Here is an 18,879-nt window from a genome sequence, read left to right as displayed (position 1 = left end):
TAGGTAGATGCCTGTGACTTTTTAACTTGGGGGGTGGGGGGATTGCAAATGAAGGAACTTTTTACATGGATCTTTTTAATCTCAGTTGGTTGGGGGAGGGGGGTACTTGGTTCTTGGGTCATACAAGCTCTATCCCAAAGCAAAATCCAAATGTTAATAATATTAGCCTGATGCAGATACCAAAGATAATTTCTTTCCTGCAGAACCTTAGACTCGTGTATTAAGTACGATTACCCAGCACTTGCATTAGTCTAACCTCAGTAATTCCAAAGCTTAGATGTATATTTTGGTATATTTCTGGGATATTAAAAAAAAAATGTCGTTTAACTTCTTGTTTGTTTCCGTGTAATGCTCTTAAAGTCATAGCATGAAAATAATTGAACTGTCCTATTCTTAGTAGTTTGAAATAATAGTATTTTTGTATGTTTTGGGTGTGTCTATGTATGTATTAACATAACAGTTTTCACTGCCTAGGTGTTCATAATAAAAAAGAAAATGAAAAAAGTTCTGAGTGTACATAATATTCAATAATAATCTCCCACCAGGTGTCAATTTAGATTGCATATTCCTCATTACTGTTCCCAACTGGGATTTTGTTTTCTTAAAGAGACAGTGATCGTGTTTTTCTAAAGATGTTTTCTTTCTCTCTTTCAATATCTTAACACTTTTTTTTTCTTCCTTTTTTGTCTTAATTATTAATTCAGGGGTGTTTGTCCACTGTTGTCAAAGGAGGGGCACAAGGGGAATTGGCCCCTGGCCTCCTAGAACTTTTTGTTTTATGTACTTTAAAATGTGAGTTTGAGTTCTTCTTTGTGGAAACTTAAGATGTGGTATAAATGATTCTTTCCAAAATTGTCCAGCAGCTTGAATGAGACAGTGACAATTCTGAGGTGGTTTATTGGGAGTCCTTCTACATTTCTCTTAGATAACTCTGCACTCTGGGTGGCTATTGTGTAGCCTTACTGCCCCAGAGTGCCTGTTAGCCAAATATTTCCCCTCTGATAGGAATATTTTCTAAGAATCAGCTAATAACTTGCGTGCTGGACCTTGTTATCTGTGCCCCTGGGAGACACACATTTTCTTGGTTTTGAAAACCTGAAACACAGGCAACTTTACATTTTGGGGAGTTAGCTGATGCCTCCTGAAGCCTGAGGAGGTGGCGGGGAATATGAGCGGTGCTGTCTCTCTCAAAAGTGCCCTTTAGATGATTCCCCCTCCTAGGGCTGCCTGCAGGGGCTGTAGGCTTGGGAAAGATTGTGTAGGTGACAGTGAATCAGAATGAAATGGTAGATTTTGTGTAGATGCATTTGTCTGCTGTAATTTTTTATATATATATTAAACTTACTGTAACTGTACAGTTCATTTCTGTTGTAAAACATCATTAAACCATCTTCCAAGTGTTTTCACATTGTTGGAGTTTCTTTTGAAATTGCTGTGTTGGTATTCTGGATGCTTCACATACAGATTCTCAGACTCTTCGCATAATTCAGCTTCCAAATTATTTTTTCCAAGTGCTCTCAGGAACCCCAGAATCACCATAAGCACCCTGGTTCCTGCCCCACTCCACCCTTCCTCCTGCACTCCAGGAGGAGCTGTGGCCACTGCATTTCTCCCTCCCAGACCCTCAGTGTGGTTTCGTGGGACCCTGAGTAGCAGTAGTCTCCTTCAGGCCCAAGTACTTCGTGTGATCAAACACACAGGCCCATGATTGATCCTGCAAGGGAGCTCTTCAAAGCTCCATCTCACTGTGTATTTGACTGCAGAACTGGGACCGAACTCAACTTCTTCCAAACTTATTGTTTAAACTGCACTGCCCCTCTAGCATTTCTTGCCAAGTCCTGAACATTCATTGGGTGGGGGCCGGGTGGGGGGGTCCTCCGAAGGAAGGTAACCCTGAACTTGGCATCTGGTCCTCCTCCTGTTCAAGGTTGCACAACTTAGCTTCTTCAGACTTATAAATACTACTTAGCATTTAGTGTCTTACTACAATTCATTCATTTCATGAAAAGGAAAGTTTGAATTTTAAAATGAATTCCCCACAGAGAGAAGGCTTCAGCTTACTGAAGAACCTGGGGAAGTTGTCTATCACGTGCTGGCCATCTGACAGGCGTTCTTGAATTAGATGATGTGGAGAGCCGTTGTCGCAAGATGTGCTCGCTCTCCTGGAAAGGGACCAAAATGGGAAGACAAATGATGGGTCCCTTTCTCCCTGCTCCTTTATCATAGAATTTATATTTTTCCATTCCATTCCTTAGATATATGGCTTATGTCTCAGTTTGTAGAGTTATTTTCTTAATGTCAAGTTTTTAACAGAAATCCTGTTTTTGAGATAGTGTCGTGCTCACAGACTTAGCAAGCAAAACTCGTTTGTCATATCCTAAGGAATGAGGATAAACAACTGATGAGATTCTGTTACCCTGTAGTCCTTTGTGAAAAAGTTGTTAAATTCTAACCCATTTCCAGGTTTGTATACAAAGCTGAATTATCTATGGCAGGATGTGAATAATATATGCCCTTACTCTTTTGTTTTTGGAGGGACTTACATCTCTCCAAAGACCCAGGTTGAAGTTAACAGGAAATCCAGTGTTAGGACTCAGTCATGGGTTCACAAAAGTAGTTGTTGATCAACAAGTGAAATGTCCAGCACCAAGCAACCAAAACACATCACAAGTTATTCATGGACAGTTTGAGGCCTGTGGCTAAACAGTTGGCCAAATGACAAGGCTTTAAATCACCCCGGAAGTTGTCCTCTTAGCCTAAGTAGGTCATCTGCCATTTTTTCTCTGCCAAGCCAGGCTTTGCAGTTTTGAGTATTTCTCTGTTTATAGGAACATTTTAAACTAGAAACCTTGGATCTTATTCCAAGAATGACCTCAAATTATACTCTAAGAAGAAAAGCGATCAGAAATATTCATATCTTATCTCTGAGTTTAGTGACATTTGAATAAACGTTTGAAAAATATTGAAAGCTTCCATCTTTATATATATAATGTGTTTCCTCAATACAAGTAAAATTCCATGTTTCCTTGATTCTAAGCATATCTTCACATTTTAACCCATGAAACAGATCTACATCTTACAATGGATATTTAGTGTTTTTGCCCTTGAAATAAGTTGATACATCAGTAACCAACAGTGTCTTAGGATGGAGGGAGTGCAGTTGTGCTGTGGAGAAGGCATTGCCAGACCTCAGGAAAGACAGGAACCCTGGCAGTTCCAGGGCTAGCCGCTCTCCCCTCGGATTCAGGGCTTTGCTCTCTCAGAAACTGGTTTCTCAGCCCTGCTTCTGTGAGCATATCTCAGTTCTCCCCCAGCTTGCTGTCTGTGTGGTTACCTTGCATGTAGCCTGATATGGCCCACGCCCCAGGTTAGCTCTAGCACCATAGCTCACTGCCCACTGCCAGCTTTTCTTTTTGCCTCTTTAGACATGTTATAAAAAAATTATATGTATATATATATTTTGAGATAGGGTCTCCCTCTGTTACCCAGGCTGGATTTCGGCTCACTGCAGCCTTGACCTGTGCTCAAGTGATCCTCTAGCTTCAGCATCCCAAGTAGCGAGGAGCACAGGCACATGCCGCCATGCCCAGCTGTATTTTTTTGTAGAGACGGGGTCCTCCTGTGTTGCCCAGGCTGGTCTCAAACTCCTGGGCTCAAAGGATTCTCCTGCCTCAGCCTCACAAAATGCTGGGATTGCAGGCATGAGCCACCATGCCCAGACTAAGACATATTCTTGACAGAATTGGATCAACTCACTTTTCAAACCAGCCATCCAGGTCACACAGCCTGTATATATGTCAGCTGACCTTGAAACTTGGTCTAGCACAAGCCCTCGATGTGAGAGGCACTCTCTTTCACTAATAGATAAACCAGATTTCAGTTTTAAAAGCCCAGTGAGTAGCAGAATTCCCCTGAGGCTGAGTTACAAATCAAATGCCTTCTCCTTATGAGTTGCCTGTGAATTGTTAAATATGCCTAGTGATGATGTGCGTGGCTCCTGTTGGAATCCCAAATTTTCAGGGGCTTTTAACAGTCATGGTCTTGGATTTCCTTTTTGAAAATGTCAAGGTATAGATTTCAGTCTTTACACAATATTAGTTGGTGGACTTGTTGAATTGGGGCCTTATATATAGCCACTGCAGTTAGAGGAAATACTGCTAGGGACAGGGGCCACCTTTTGTGAGAGAAACGCCTAAAAGACTTGTCCTCCATCCCTCCCTCAAACCCTATGCACTGAGACATTTTGCACTGTGGCGTCAGCTGCTGTGCATAACTTCCGGACACCTGCTCACATGCTGTCTATTCTGATGCCTGGGTGCCAGGCCAGCCTTTCGCGCTTGTTTTCCTGCACCTGACAAGCTGGTGCCGTGCTGCAGGGCTCCTTTCCCATAGCCCCCTCTGTTTCTGGCATAAGACTGGGCCCATCCTGACACATTGTATTGCACCAAGCCCCACTCTCTCTGTCTAAGGCACAGCCACCTAGCCGGGATGCCCGGCCCACTTGCCGTGTGTGACACCATCCATATGGCCGCATTCCGGGCCGCAGGATGCACCTGTGCTCATGTGCTCGTTCCCAGGAACTGTCCTGTTCTCTCCTGAGAATCAGCAGTTTTGCTCCCCTCCTCCCCTAAGGGCAACCTGCTGATTTACTGATGACTAAATTGCCATTACAAGCTTGACTGCTGAAATAAAGCTTAGAGTAATGCTGCATTTTCACTGAAGCATTTATTATGCAAAATAGGAAGGCTTTAGCATGCCAGTATAAATTAAAACAGTAGAAAAAAAGCAGAGCAGAGAGCGTTTTCCATCCATGGCCTGTGCCCTGTAATGACGCAGCAGTATCCTAGTACATTGACTGGGGTTTTTCCTGTCCTGCCACTGTCCGCTGGGCAGTTATAGGTCCCATGTGTTGGGTCTTCCTGCGAGGCCTTCACAAAGATGATTTTGTCATTCGCTGAAAGCGTGAAGTGAATCAACGGCCTCCTCTTGCTCCGCAGCACTTTATTCACACTGTGTAACCACACCGTTTTTTATGCCACTTTGTGCACAGCTCATCAAGGTCAGTCTGTTCATCTTCTGGCCCCTGTAGCACATGGTACAGTTCAATGGTGCGGCACAGAGGCCTGAGGCAGGGAGGCTCCCGCTGCCCTCGCAGGCCCTGGCTGACCCTCCCCTGCCCGCCCACCTTCCCATGCCCCTGCAGCTCCCTGGGTGCACCTGTCCTAGGCTCCTTTCCATCTGCCCCTCTGCCCGGCCCTCTCACCAGGGAGGCACAACATGGCCCACCCAGTACAGTTACCTTGAAAGGAGGTGAAGGTAACAACAGAAGCCAAATTTACAGCAGGAGTGAAGCCACTCAGACACAGAATGATACAGACATTAGGGCATGTGCTAGCATCTGCGCTTTCTCTGGGGACTTTACAAAACAGACTCAACAACTCAGCTGTGAGAGGCAGTGTGCCCGCCTCCCAGGGAGAACGAGGAACCGCCAGGAGACAGGTCTACCTGCACCACCGGCAAACCAGAGGGCCCAAGGCCAGGGCCGTAAGCCCTGGGGGTACACTCCCTTAAAGAGTGCAGGGACAACAGTCTGTGTGTGAAGGTTTGGAGCTAAATATAACCAAAGCATCCTGTACATAAAGGGGAATACTTCAGTGGCTGAGAAGATGAGTGAACTGGGTTGTAAATGCTTCATCCTGTGTCTCATAATCTGGGCGTCTGCAGGTCTGGCCTTTGAGTGGTGAAATCCCCTGGCTGTTAGCGAGGGGGCAGGGCCTGCATGTGAAGGGCGTCGTAGGTGTCCTTGGTGGCTGTACTGAGACCCTGGCGTGAAAGCAAATCAGAAAACAAGAGTGGGTCAGTAGCCTGTGTGGGCAGGAGCCAACCCAGAGGCCAACAGGTCTCTGCAGCACAGCCCTGTGACCACCCACCCAGCCTCCAGAGGCCCAGGAATAATCCCCCTGGCCCCACGGGCAGGAGCCTTGGCTGCAACAGCTTCGTTGGTAGATGGGTGCTGTGCCCTGCCGGGAATGGCCTTGCAGCAACTCCTTTCCAGCTAAATTCTCACCCCTCTTCTCAGCTCCTCAAATGCTGTGCCTTACAGTGCTTGGGCCCCGTCAACTTCCTGTTGGACCTAAGAGAAAGGAGTCTCCCACCTCCCATATTGGGCAGGAATCAGGGGGGAGGGCCCAGGCCTGCTCCAGAGAATCTGCTGTCCCTGACACCTGGGCCCAAAGGAAGCCTGGACTTGTCACAGGGAGAAGAGGGGCTCCTTGGCCTCAGCCCTCTGTGAGCCTCCTTTCCTTCCCAGGCCCGGTGATTCTAGTGTTTTCTTGGTCACGAACAGGCCCACAAGGCTGGCCCCAAACCTGCTGGAATGCCTGTCCCCCTAGTCCAGGGGCCAGGAAGGAGACGGATCAACAGCAGCCACACACAGGTAAGTTTCTGGGGCCCTTTTGATATCACTCGACTCAGGCAAGCTGGGCATCCTGACACTAGAGTCAGAAGAACGAGCTATGAACAGCCCATGGGAGCCAGAAGGAGGGAAATGACAACCCTCTGGGGATCATGTTTTAGAGAAGTAGGTTGACCGTGCTTAGTTTGCATAATTGCCTGCACTGATTTGCAAAAACCAGGCACCTAACTACATAACATTTTCTTTTTGAAGCTGCCATTTTTCTTAGCTTTTTTTCCTTCAGTCTTCCCAGCCAACCTCTCATCTTACTAGGCCTAAGGAAATGATGCAGAGTGAGGGTTCTACAAGAACCCAAAGAGGCAGGATAATCACTTGTGTGGTCCTTTGCCTCCATCTGCATCAGCGGGGAGGCCGCGTACCCTCTGGACAGCTGCTGCTCTGTCTGCCATGGCCAAGCAAGGCATGGTTGGAGCCAAGTAATTCGCTTGAATGGCCGAGTCCCAGCTGTGCTCCAGGGACTTATTGGCAGTGGTGTTGCCACTGGCCTAAATGGGTGCCTTGGGCTTGCCCTGCCCAGCTGTTGGCAAGAGCTGGTGCCACCAGCAGGCAAAATGTGGGGGCCTTGATCTTGCCCCTTGTCAGGTGGTGCCCCTTCCACTGAAGGGACGCCGGCAGCTCCTACCTGGTAAAGGCCATCGTGCCCCTTGCCCCTCCGGCGCTGGTTGTTTGGGAGTGAAATGAGAAAAGGATTAGAAAGTCAGGCAGTCAGTAGTGGCATTTCTGCTCAAGGGCCCCTCCCAAGGTACCCAGGAAGTCAGAGATAACTGTCTCCCAGCAGCACCCCTGCCCCTGGGAGAGAAGGATCCTCAGGCCCCTGGTCAGACCTTCATCTCTGCAGAGTAAGGTGAGGCCTGGCCATGATGGGGCTTGGGTTTGCTCCACCCCACTCAGATCCTCACAGACATCAGATTCCTAAGGTCTAGCGCCCGCAGGACCTATATTGCCCACTGCTTAGATAAATGGGCTTCCCTTCAGCTCTTAAAGTTCTTGGCTAGTCATTTTTGCTCACTGACAACCAGCTGTTTTGAGCAGTTACGAGCTCTGGCATAGTCAGTTCAATCACGTGCCCGTTTACCAGCTAGAAGACCTTGGGTAAGTCACTTAACCTCCTTGTGCCTTGCAGGGCACATGTTTCTCATTGGGTTGTTGTGGGAATTAAATAAAACTACAGAGAACCCCTGCTTGGAAGGGGTCAATGCTTCACTCTCACCATTTTGAAATTCTTAATTGTTGATGAACAATTCTTAATTGTTGATGAATTGTTTTCATGTTGCCCTGGGACCTGTGGTCCTGAGCACTGAACACGGCAGCACATATTAAGCACTCGATGCTTCCTGTTATTAAAACGGACATGCTTTTGCAAAGCTTAGGCTGTCATAGAATCTAGATTTGGTTTTCTGTACTGAAAGAGCATCAGCCCTTCCTTAGTTTCTTATGTTCTGCCCGGCTGGGTGACAGCCAGGTTCGCCTTCACCTCTGATGGCCACCACATGGGCGTTTGCAGCTGGGATGAGAAGTGGATGGGAAAGGAGGCCTGCAGCAGGCGTGTCTGGAGGACCAAGAGGAACTCCCTCGGAAATTAAGAAACAGCAACACTCACCTCGCCTTTCATCCCAATCTCACTGTAGGCCTCCGCCATCTTATCTTTCTGCAGTTCCTGCAGAAGAGGGCGTGGAACACTGATTTTTATCAACTAATGCAGAAAGCAGCAGGTTCCCCTACAAGAGGAAGCTTCTTGATCCCCAAGTTGGCAGCAGTGGCAGGGAGGGTGGGCTCCCACAATCAAGGCTCCAAACCTTATGCACACAAACTTCTCTGCCCACAACCAGCTCCAGCCCAACCCCCTCGTCCTCAGCCCTTTGGAGTCTCCTCTGAGCTGCCAGCTCTTTGCACTGAGCTGAGGGGCTCAAGTTAGGCTCAAAAAGATAGGAGGTGGAGTTCTAGACAAAGACACAGAGACTGGGCAAAACAAGGGCTCACCTGGAGCCCCAGAATCATTTATCTGAGCAAGTTGTCTCTTTACACAGCCAAACGGGCTGTAGATCAACCCTCCCTCCCCGCAGGAGGGGCGAGGAGGCATCTCCTTCACAGAAGGCTGCCACCTGCAAGGGTCTCCTGCATGGCAACCCAGATCGACAATCAGGGTTCAGGGTCACACCCAGGAGGGTGAGGTTGACCTTCCTATAAGGGGGGACACTCAGAAGACTTCGGCACCCAGGACAGGAGCCCCTCAAAGGGGCCAGCCACCTTGTCCTTGCCTAGCTTGACCTTGCTGTGTCCCCCTACACCCCAGGCTGATCAACCTGGGAACTCCAGCAGCAGGGTTTGGGGAGGGAAGGGAGATTACTCGGCACTTTTCAGCTAAGGAGACTTTCTAGAAGCAGGTGCTGCTGCAGGCCACAAGCAGGTGAGACATTACTCAATCCAAGAAGGGAAGGTCTGGACAGACAAAGATCACAGAGTGAGGAGCAACTGCCTTCCTCTGGAGCCCTCCTCCAGCCCTTCCTCCAGCCCTTCCTCCGGAGCCCTCCTCCAGCCCTTCCTCCAACTTTCCAAGGTCAAATGTGAGGTCTCCTCTACTCACATTGTACAGGCCTTCCTGAGGGTTCTTCCTTCTCTGCTAGGAAAGACAAGGGGAAGACGTTAGAGGGAGAGAAACACAAACCCAAGCCATGAAAGTACAGCAAACCCCATCCTGCCCCCTGACTGCAGTTTCCTGGGGCTCTGCCGTCTGCCTCTCTCCTCCCTGTGCTACCCCAGCCTTGCCTAGGCCACTGTTGGGGCCCTCATGGCACTACATGGCTCATACTTGGTTACCTGCAACTGGATACACACTTCGCTCTTCCAGAGGGGCCCACCCAAGCCCAGCATTGCCCAGGGCAGGCCATCGGGATGCCCACATACATCATAAGTTGACAAGTGGGACTTTTGGCTGAAGACAAAAGGAGTCACATACCATCATTTGGAGCAGGGCCAGCCACTGGTAGTGAGTGCCTACTGAAAGGTACCCTCCCCACACCCTCCTAGTCCTGACAAGAGGAGAGGAGGCAAGATAAACTTGGATGGTGGGGGTGAGGAGTGGTCAATGAAATCGACAGCCTCTCTACTGCCCATTCACTCCAGCAACAACACAACCAGCACAGAGATCAGCCTGGACAGGGGCTGGATGGACAGGCGTGACCACTGGCAGCATCTGCCAGCACTGCCCTTACACCAGGACAGCCCTGGCCTTTGTCCTGAGCCCTGCGCTTAAGAGGACCCTAACAAGCCAAATTTAACAACACATTAAAAGGATCATTCACTGTGATCAAGTGGGATTAATCCCTGGGATGCAAGGATGGTTCAACAAACGAAATCAATAAACATGATATACCACATTAACAGAATGAAGAACAAAAATCATGATCATCTCACTAGATGCAGGAAAAGCATTTGACAAAATGTAACATCCTTTCATGCTAAAAACTCTCAACAAATTAGGTATAGAAGGAATGTGCCTCCACACAATAAAGGCCACATATGACCAATCCACAGCTAACACCACACTCAGCAGGGAAAAGCTGAAGCCTTTCCTCCCTTTCTTCTAAGATCTGAAACAAGACAAAGATGCCCACACTCACTACTTCTATTCAACATAGTAACATAGGTCCCAGCCGAGCAATTAGCAAAAGGTGCCAAGAATATACAATGGGAAATGAATGGTCTCTTCAATATAAACGGTGTTGGAAAACCTGGATATCCACAAGCAAAATAATGAAATTGGACCTTATCTCACACCGTATACAAAAATCAACTGAAAATGGATTAAAGACTTAAACATAAGGCCTGAAACTGTAAAACTTCCATAATAAATCATAGATGAATAGATATTTCTCAAAAGAAGACATATAAATGGCTAAGAGACATATGAAAAAATGCTTAACATCACTAACCATTAGGGAGATAAAAAGTAAAACCACAATGAGATCACCTCACACTTGTTAGGGTGCGCATTACCAAAAAGACAAAAGACAACAATAGTTGGCAAGGATGGAGAGAAAAGGAAACCCTTGAACACCCTTGGTGGGAATGTAAATTAATACAACCATTGTGGAAAACAGTATTGAGGCTCCACAAAAAACTAAAAATAGAACTACCATATGACCCAACAATCCCACTTCTGGGTATTTACCCAAAAGATTTGAAGTCTGCTTGTTGAAGAAATGTCTATACTCCCATGTTGATTGTAGCACTATTAACAATAACCACGGCCGGGCGCGGGGGCTCATGCCTGTGATTCCAGATTGTAGTCCTATTAACAATAACCAAGGCTGGGTGTGGTGGCTCATGCCTGGAATCGCAGCACTTTGGTTGGCTGAGGCGGGCAGATCACTTGAGGTCGAAAGTTCAAGACCAGCCTGACCAACATGGAGAAACCCCGTCTCTACTAAAAAAACTACAAAATTAGCCAAGCGTGGTGGCGCATGCCTGTAATCCCAGCTACTAGGGAGGCTGAGGCAGGAGAATTGCTTGAACCCGAGAGGCAGAGGTTGTGGTGAGCCGAGACTGTGCCGTTGCACCCCAGCCTGGGCAACAAAAGCTAAACGCTGTCTCAAAAAAAAAAAGAAAACAAAACAAAAGAAACCAATAACCAAGTTATGGAATCAACCTAAGTGTCCATCAAAGAATGAACAGATAAAGAGACTGTGGAACATACACACAATAGAATACTATTCAGCTTTTAAAAAGGAAGAAATTCTGTTATTCACTCTAACATGGATGGAACTAGAGACCATTATGCCAAGTGAAATCAGCCAGGCACAGAAAGACAAACACTCCATGTTCTCACCTATATGTGGAATCTAAAACAGTTTAACTCACTGAAGCATGGACAAGTAGCATGATGTTTACCAGAGGCTGGGGAATGGGGGGAATGGAGAGATGATAGTCACAGGGTACAAAGCCTCAATTAGATAGGAAGAGTAATTTATTTTTAGATCAACAGCACAACATGCTGAATATAGTTAATACGTGAGTACTATACATTTTAATATCTCTAAGAGTAAGTTGCTAATGTTCTCGTCACAAAAAAGTTAAAGATTTGAAGTGACAAATATGTTAATTAGCTTAATTTAATCATTTCATATTATATTCAAAAATCATAACAATACTTTGTACCCCATAAATATGTAGAACTATAATTTGTCAATATAAAATAAATAGAGAGAGAAAGACAGAGGAAGGAAGGAAGGAAGGAGGGAAGAAAGGAAGGAAATCAGAATGAAGGGGAAAAAACACAGAGGACCCTACCTACTGTGGTGTCATCCAGCTGCTCCCCTACCCACAGGTATACCCACAGGTATAGTGGCTACAAAGCCAAGAGGTCAAACCCCCCAGGGACCATACCCCGACCATATGTGGGTTATCCAGGGGTCTTGGGCCCTTCCTGTATGGACCTCTTCACCAGGTCTGTCCTCTTGGGGCAGATGGTGTCACCGTGTGTGCATCTCAGGATGGCCAAGGAGCAGTTTGAGGGGAAGTGGGTAGAGCTTAGACATGAGCAGTGGGGTGCCACGTCCGGGGGTGAGGCCCCTTGAGATGCAGAATGGAGCCAAGGAGGAAGGAAGAGGGTGCGGCAGCAAGTGGGTCTCCATCTCTTCTCTTGTCCCGGGCCCACACATGTGAGGGTCGAGTCTGGTTGCAGAGTGAGCTGAGGAGCCCTCCCCCGCAGCCTGGGCTGAGCCCCACCACACGTGCAGGAACACACAGGAAGGTAGAGGAACCCCTACCGGCTTTCCCCCCATCTCAGGGTCCCGGCCACGTCTCTTGTCCAAAACATCGTACTCCTCTCTTCGTCCTAGATTGAGCTCCTATAACAGATAAGAAAGTGTCAGACACAAGACGGAGGAACCTCAGAAGGATGGAGCCAGCTGGACTGGGGAGTGTGGTTTCCCTCTCTGGGGTGGCTCATAAAAAGAGGGGCAGAGGCTGGGGAGGGGATAGTAACTGGTCCATCTGGAGACCATCATCCCAGAGGACATCTCGGAGAACACGCATTAACATGACAGTGGATGGGATCCCCAAAGGTCACCAAGTACTACAGGCTGATCAGTCCAACGGGATAAGGATCAACATTCTCATGAGCAAATAGAGAAGCGGGGGCTCAGAGGTGGTAGTCAATTTCACCACAGTCCCATTGCACAGGGAGTGTGAAATCGCTTTCCCCTCCGCTGGGAAGATTCTAATACATTCCTTCTCCAACCCCCTCTAGCCTTTGCAAATTGCTGATGGCTTGGGGGCTCACTAGTGGCAGGCACTAGACTAAGCTCGTTCCATGCATCAAGACATTAAAGCATGCAATCTTTATGGCGCCCTTTGAGACAGGTACAATTACTACACCTGTTTTGTGGGTTAGAAAACTGAGGTTAAACAAGTTGCAGCCGGGTCGCAGAGGTGATAGCCAGGGACCAAACCTAAACCCAAGACTCTGGCGGGCGTGTTCCCTAGGTCTGAGGAGGAGACTGCCCTTCCTTTCCGGAGGGTCTACGGCGAGGCTGACTTACGTTATAGAGCTGGTTCTGGCCCTGCTGGTACGCGGGGGCGTCTGCGCTCCTGCTGAACTGCAACACAGAGAGCAAAGCGCGTTACTGCTCCGCGAGGGCGCGCAGGGGAGCCGGGGTGCCAGGGCGCGCGGCGACCCGAGGGACAGCCCTACTCCGCTCCTTGGCAACTAACAATGCTGCCCTGCCTCCTGGGGCTGAGCCCTTGCAGGGGCCGGGGCGTGGCAGCCCCTTTTTCTGAGCCCAACTGTCCTTTTTCCTCCCGCCTGTGACACGTGCATACATCACGCTGGCCCAGGACCCGCTGGAGTTTATTCTTCCCGGGCTAGCGCCCTCGCGTGTGCGCAGAGGTGTAAGGTTCTTGGTCTGCGCCCCCGGGGACATGAGTATTCTCTAGGATCCCTTCCTCCGGGGACTCTGAGGACAATCCAGGGTGGATGGCGGCTGATCAAGATCCCGCCTCCTATCTTGACCCCCGGAGCAGTGTACTGTACGTGCATCACTCGCCCAGCCCTCAGCCATCGCCCGGCTGCCCCGGTGCCCAGGAAGCCTCGCGTTCGCTTAGTGTCCTGAGCATCTGTTGGAAGCTGACACAGCCTTACTCTTGCTTCACTTCATGCCGCTTCAGGCGGGAGAAACTGCAATGTCTTACAGATCTAGAGCATTGGAAACAACCTTAGAAATCATCTAGGGCAGCATTTTCAAACTTAAAACAAGAAACTCAGTAAGATTTGGTTTTTCAAATAAAATATTATGCCAAAGTCCAAAATTCAAACAAGAAATGGGTTGAGAAGCACCGAAGTGATGACTGGGACTGGATTCTCCCCTTTACTCCTAAATTCTTCCAATCTCTGCCCACACCATGACCAGCCCCACAAAGAAATCCAGGGTCTGCAAGGCACCAAGTGAAAAACCCATGCTCTGGTCAGCTCCCCCAATTACAGATGAGGAAAGGGCCTTTTCAAGAGAAAGGCTAACATGGCCTTCATTCACACTTGGAAAGAAGGACCTCTGCCTGAGTGTAAGCCCCTTTGTCACCAGTAGCATCGCCTTCCCTGGGACACTCTGATGTGCACACATTTGTACGGCTTGTCATGGAGGTGCCTAGCACCAGGCTCTCCCTCCTACCCTGTCCATCTCAGCCAGACACTGCCACCTCCTCCTCAGCCCACTCAAGGCACACACTTGGCTGGTCCTTGCTTTGCTCCTGGATACCAAGCCCCAGGCACCACCCAAGCTTGAGACCTTCCAAGACCAAGGCCCCTCTGAACATCCATCAAGTGGGGGACCCCGTGCCCTCCTCCCAAAGCCCAGTGGTACCCACCTTCACTCTCAGGAACAGGGCAGTGAGAATGACACCATAGATGAAGAGGATTCCATCCAGCAGGTAGCAGAGTTTGGGATCCAGCAGGCCAAAGCTCTGTGCCTCTGTGCCAAGAGATAAAGTTGGTCAGCTAGGCCCAAGGTGATGAGAACACATCCCCATTACCCCAGGGTGGCACTAGGACTGACTGACCAAATAAATCATGACACGGAGACTATATCCAATCCCCATGCCTCAGCCTGATCACAACCCTCTCCCTCCCTCCCACCTCAACCAGCTCCTGGAAAACCTATTGGCACCAACGGCAGATGTGGCCGCTGTGGGGCCAAAGAACCTGAGGCAATGGGAGGGGAGGTGGAAACAAGGCGAGCAGATGAGGCTGTTCTCTGTGCACAGAGCTCCTGCTACTGCAACAGAAGCCCAGCCATGTTAGCCCCTGTGTGAACCAAGAACTCTGGAAGCCTCGGGAAGATGTTCACGTCTGGATGAATGGTACTCCTGGCCTGAGGTATGTGGCTCTGAGGCCTACCCACAGGGAGACAATAGGTCAAATGATGGTCAAATGAGATCATTTCAATATCTGACAGTTAATTAGGACAGGGAGAATCTGGGTTAACTCTCCCCCACTCCCTGCCTCCTCAGTGCCAAGCACTCTCCCGCCTAGGACAGTGGGATCTGGTGCTCGGCTTCCCTTCCCTGTGCCCTGAAGGGTTTCATGGCCAACAGACAGAGGTACCTTTGGTGCCCCTCCCCACCTAGGCCCAGCATCTCCCTGTCCCCTAGTCCCAGCTCCATGGCCTCAGCCTTCTCTGTCTCCCCTCCTCCCACTACACACACCCCATTCCCAGGACACGCCTTGCTCTTCCAGACTATTTGCCATGTGCCTTGCACTCACTGTTCCCTCTTCATGTTCCCTCCATTTCTCTCCCTGAAACCCTACTATTTGGTAACATTTGATGCATCCTACAAAATGCAGCTCAAAGGTCCCTTCTGTGTTAGCTTCTCCCACTGCAAATTTCCCAGGGGCCCCTAACTCCTAGTGCCATATTAACCTTTGTCAAGCTGTAGTTAATGCACGTTTAGTTGGCACTGCCATTGGAGTACAATGGGCTGAAGAATGCAGATACACTAAATACTCTGGTTAACTAAAAGTTTGCATTTTTGGGCTGGGGGCGGTGGCTCACACCTGTAATCCCAGCACTTTGGGAGGCCGACACGGGTGGATCACTTGAGGTCAGGAGTTCAAGTCCAGCCTGGCCAACGTGGTGAAACCCCATCTCTACCAAAAATACGAAAATTAGCTGGGCGTGGTGGCTGGCAGCTTTGATCACAGCCACTCTGGAGGCTGAGGCAGGAGAATCGCTGGAACCTGGGAGGCAGAGGTTGCAGTGAGCCGAGATCACGCCACTGCACTTCAGCCTGGCACACAGAGTGAGGCTCCGTCTCAAAAAAAAATTTAAAAAGTTAGTGTCTTTATTTGGAACATCACTGCACTGTCAATGAGGAGACTCGGATTTTAGTCTGACCATACTTCCTACTAGGTAAATGTGCAGCAACTCAACCTGTAAAACAGGGTGTGGTATCCATCTCACTCCACCCCTGCCTGGTAACTAGAGCAGAGGTCCCAGGCCAGCCCCGCTAGTGTTTGTCTCCCAAGGCCTGGGCGCCCTCTGGTGGCCTTTGGACCCAGATGAGGGCAGAGGGAGTGGAGGCCATATGTGGGAGTGCTGTCATTCTTTCTGGCTGTGTGATTTGGGGCAGGTTATGTATGCTCTGTCAGCTGCCTCTTCTGTTGAACAGGGTGAAAACTAACATTTCTTCAGACACTGCCTTAAATGTAATCATCGTCAGATCCTCCTGCCACCCACACTCGGACACTGAGGCACCGAGGATTCGGGTTCAGAGCACACGGTCACAGGCAGCCCAGGACTGATCCCTAGCAGTTCTCGCCCCCTTCCTGCCCCTGGGCCAGCCCTGCCTATCCCTCCATGCCAGCAACGTTTTGGCCTCCCCGACGAACTATGGAAGCAGATGATTCAAAGGCAGCCACCAGTGTCCCTACCCCCACCACCCTGAATCCCTCTGTCCCCTGACTTTTGACTCCAACCCTAATTTAGGACCCCTCTTGCCCCCAGGCAGCTGATCTCTGCAAACTTCCCACAGACCCTGCCCAGAGACCATTGATGACCCAGCCACTCGGACGAGAGTCCAAGCTCTTTGTCCAGCCATGTTAGGGCTCTGCCATAACCAGTCCAGGCCTGAAAAGACCACAGCTTTGTGCCACCCTGTCCCTCTGCTCTTGTCTTTTACACCCCATTCTTCCTTGAACACACCCATATTTTTCTACCCCCTTGCCTGTTGAGCTAGATCTTTTTCTAGGCCTGCATTCTACCCCTTCACTCAACACCTGTTGAAATCAGACTGTCCCACCACCTGAGCCCCTGAGGAAAAAGTGAGAGGATGTCGGTTCAAGAGCCTATATCCCCCAAAGCGCTCTACAAACCCAACTCCTCAGGACTCAGATGCCCCTCCATCTAGGCTGTCAGCACCTAAGACCAATGGCTGCATCTTCATTATTGCCTCTTCCTCCAGCCCCGGCATCAGAGTGCAGGGCACAGGGTAGACAATCACTCGATATCATGGAATTTTTCAGGGCTGAGCTTCAGTGATGAGGAAGATGCTGGGCCCAGCCCCAGGTGTGCCTGCCCTCTGGCCCCAAGGTATTGCTGGAAGTCCTCACTGACCTAGGGACGATCTAAAGGCCTCTAGGGGACAAGCCAGCCCCCATGAAGGCCACCAAAGCTGGGGTGACTTTTTGCTATGAGGACTGCAGAGGAGATAACCGTGGCGATTTATGGGACTGGTTGGGACTCAGAAGAAAAGCCAGGAGAAAATCACTCAGCTGCTTGTCACAGAAAATGAGAACAGAAAAATTACTGGACAGTAAATTTAGCACAAATAAGAAATATTTCTTTGTGTTGTGCAGACTCAGCACAACACAAAGGGGCAGGGGGATTGGGCACGTCCCTGAGATAAATAATATGAACAAGTTTCCTTCCTTTCTTCCTTCCCTCCTTCCTTCTTCCTTTCTTTCTGCATAGTTTTATGACTGATGACAAGTGTGCTGTGTGTGGTTGGGTGGAGGAGAGGATATTAACCCCAACATAATTCCCTGTGTAGGACCCTCCTCTCCTCGGTCCCACTATGCCTGTGCTGGGAGAGATGGGCCTGAGGAAGACAGTCATGGCCCAGAAAGCTCCATGCAGGGATGCAGGACCTGATTCAGTTACGCAATTAATTAAATATTCATTGGGCATCTGCTCTGTGCTGGGAACTATTGAAATGGAATGAACTCTGGATTGCGTGCAGGTGGGTTCGAGTACTTCTGCCACTTACTAGCTGTGTGGTTTTGGACAAGTCACTTCCCTCTCTGGGCCTCAGTTACCTCATCTATTAAATGGAGGGTAATCATATCTACCTTAAGGGTTGTGATGAGAATCAAAAGACAATGATGGCTGATATTTGGGTCGAGTCTTCTGAGTCCCTGCCCTCATGGGGCTTAAGGCTTAGCTCTTGAGGCCACACACAAGGTGCAGGAGCTTCCCTGGACAACAGACAGTTTTGCAGGATGCCAGCTCAAAGGCACCGCATCACCACTCTCTACTTGGTCCTGGCTTCTTCCCTGTGCGCGCTCCTGTGGCTTCTTCATATTTCTACCAATTCCATCCCAAAGGGACCAGCAGCTGCTTCCTAGGAGGTTTCAGGGTATTACACGGTAGCTACTTTTCTGTAAAAGTGGAGAAGCTGTTTTATTTAATGTTCCTGATCCCTACCCAAGATTACAGCACCCAGGAGAACCTCAGCATCTGAAAGGAGCCCCAGAGACTAATAGAGCATTCTCACACAGACTCTCAATCCACCGCCCTCTCCCTTGAGGCTCTGACTTAAGTGGCCTGGAGTGGAACCTGGGCATGGGGACTTCATTGCATGGCCATGAATGGATTGAGATTCAGACCTGCATCATTACAGGGGCCACAGCATGTGAGAGGGAAGCCCCGCCTTCTGCAGAGATGCAGCCATACCCTACAACAAATGTAAATTTCTGTCAAACAGATGCAACAAAATTAAAGCTTTGGTCCTTCTTATACACTGTACTTCTGAACTGTGTATTATGGAACTTCTCTAAGCCTTCGTTTTCTCATCTGTAAAATGGGGATAACAATACTACCTGTCTCATTAGATGGTGGTGAGGGTTAAATACGATACTTTTTTTTTTTTTAAGTGGAGTCTCACTCTGTTGCCCAGGCTGGAGTGCAATGGCATGACCTCAGCTCACTGCAATGGCATGACCTCAGCTCACTGCAACCTCTGCCTCCCAGGTTCAAGTGATTCTACTGCCTCAGCCTCCCAAGTGGCTGGGATTACAGGTGCACACCACTACCCCCTGCTAATTTTTGTAATTTTAGTAGACATGGGGTTTTGCCATGTTGGTCAGGCTGGTCTCAAACTCCTGACCTCAAGTGATCTGCCTGCCTCAGCCT

At 49.1% G+C, this 18,879-nt stretch overlaps 1 protein-coding gene across 2 annotated transcripts in view; it reads right to left on the bottom strand.

Annotated features, from left to right (window-relative positions):
• Nucleotides 1-4,706: 4,706 nt before the first annotated feature.
• Nucleotides 4,707-18,879, bottom strand: part of CD247 (CD247 molecule) — an 87,307-nt gene continuing 73,134 nt past the window's right edge. For both annotated transcript variants that reach the window (XM_019026211.4, XM_055365159.1), the window contains 7 exons: nt 14,339-14,442; nt 13,018-13,074; nt 12,244-12,324; nt 9,060-9,092; nt 8,076-8,132; nt 7,098-7,133; nt 4,707-5,823 (listed from right to left, as the gene is read on the bottom strand). In XM_019026211.4, the coding sequence (XP_018881756.1) occupies nt 5,758-5,823; nt 7,098-7,133; nt 8,076-8,132; nt 9,060-9,092; nt 12,244-12,324; nt 13,018-13,074; nt 14,339-14,442 (434 nt within the window). In that variant the 3' untranslated portion in view covers nt 4,707-5,757. The remainder of the gene's footprint in view (nt 5,824-7,097; nt 7,134-8,075; nt 8,133-9,059; nt 9,093-12,243; nt 12,325-13,017; nt 13,075-14,338; nt 14,443-18,879) is intronic.

This window comes from Gorilla gorilla, chromosome 1 (assembly GCF_029281585.2).
Source record: "Gorilla gorilla gorilla isolate KB3781 chromosome 1, NHGRI_mGorGor1-v2.1_pri, whole genome shotgun sequence".
Lineage (NCBI taxonomy): Eukaryota > Metazoa > Chordata > Mammalia > Primates > Hominidae > Gorilla > Gorilla gorilla.
The sequence above is the reverse complement of the archived record's forward strand: the minus strand, read 5'-3'. Positions and strand labels throughout refer to the sequence as shown.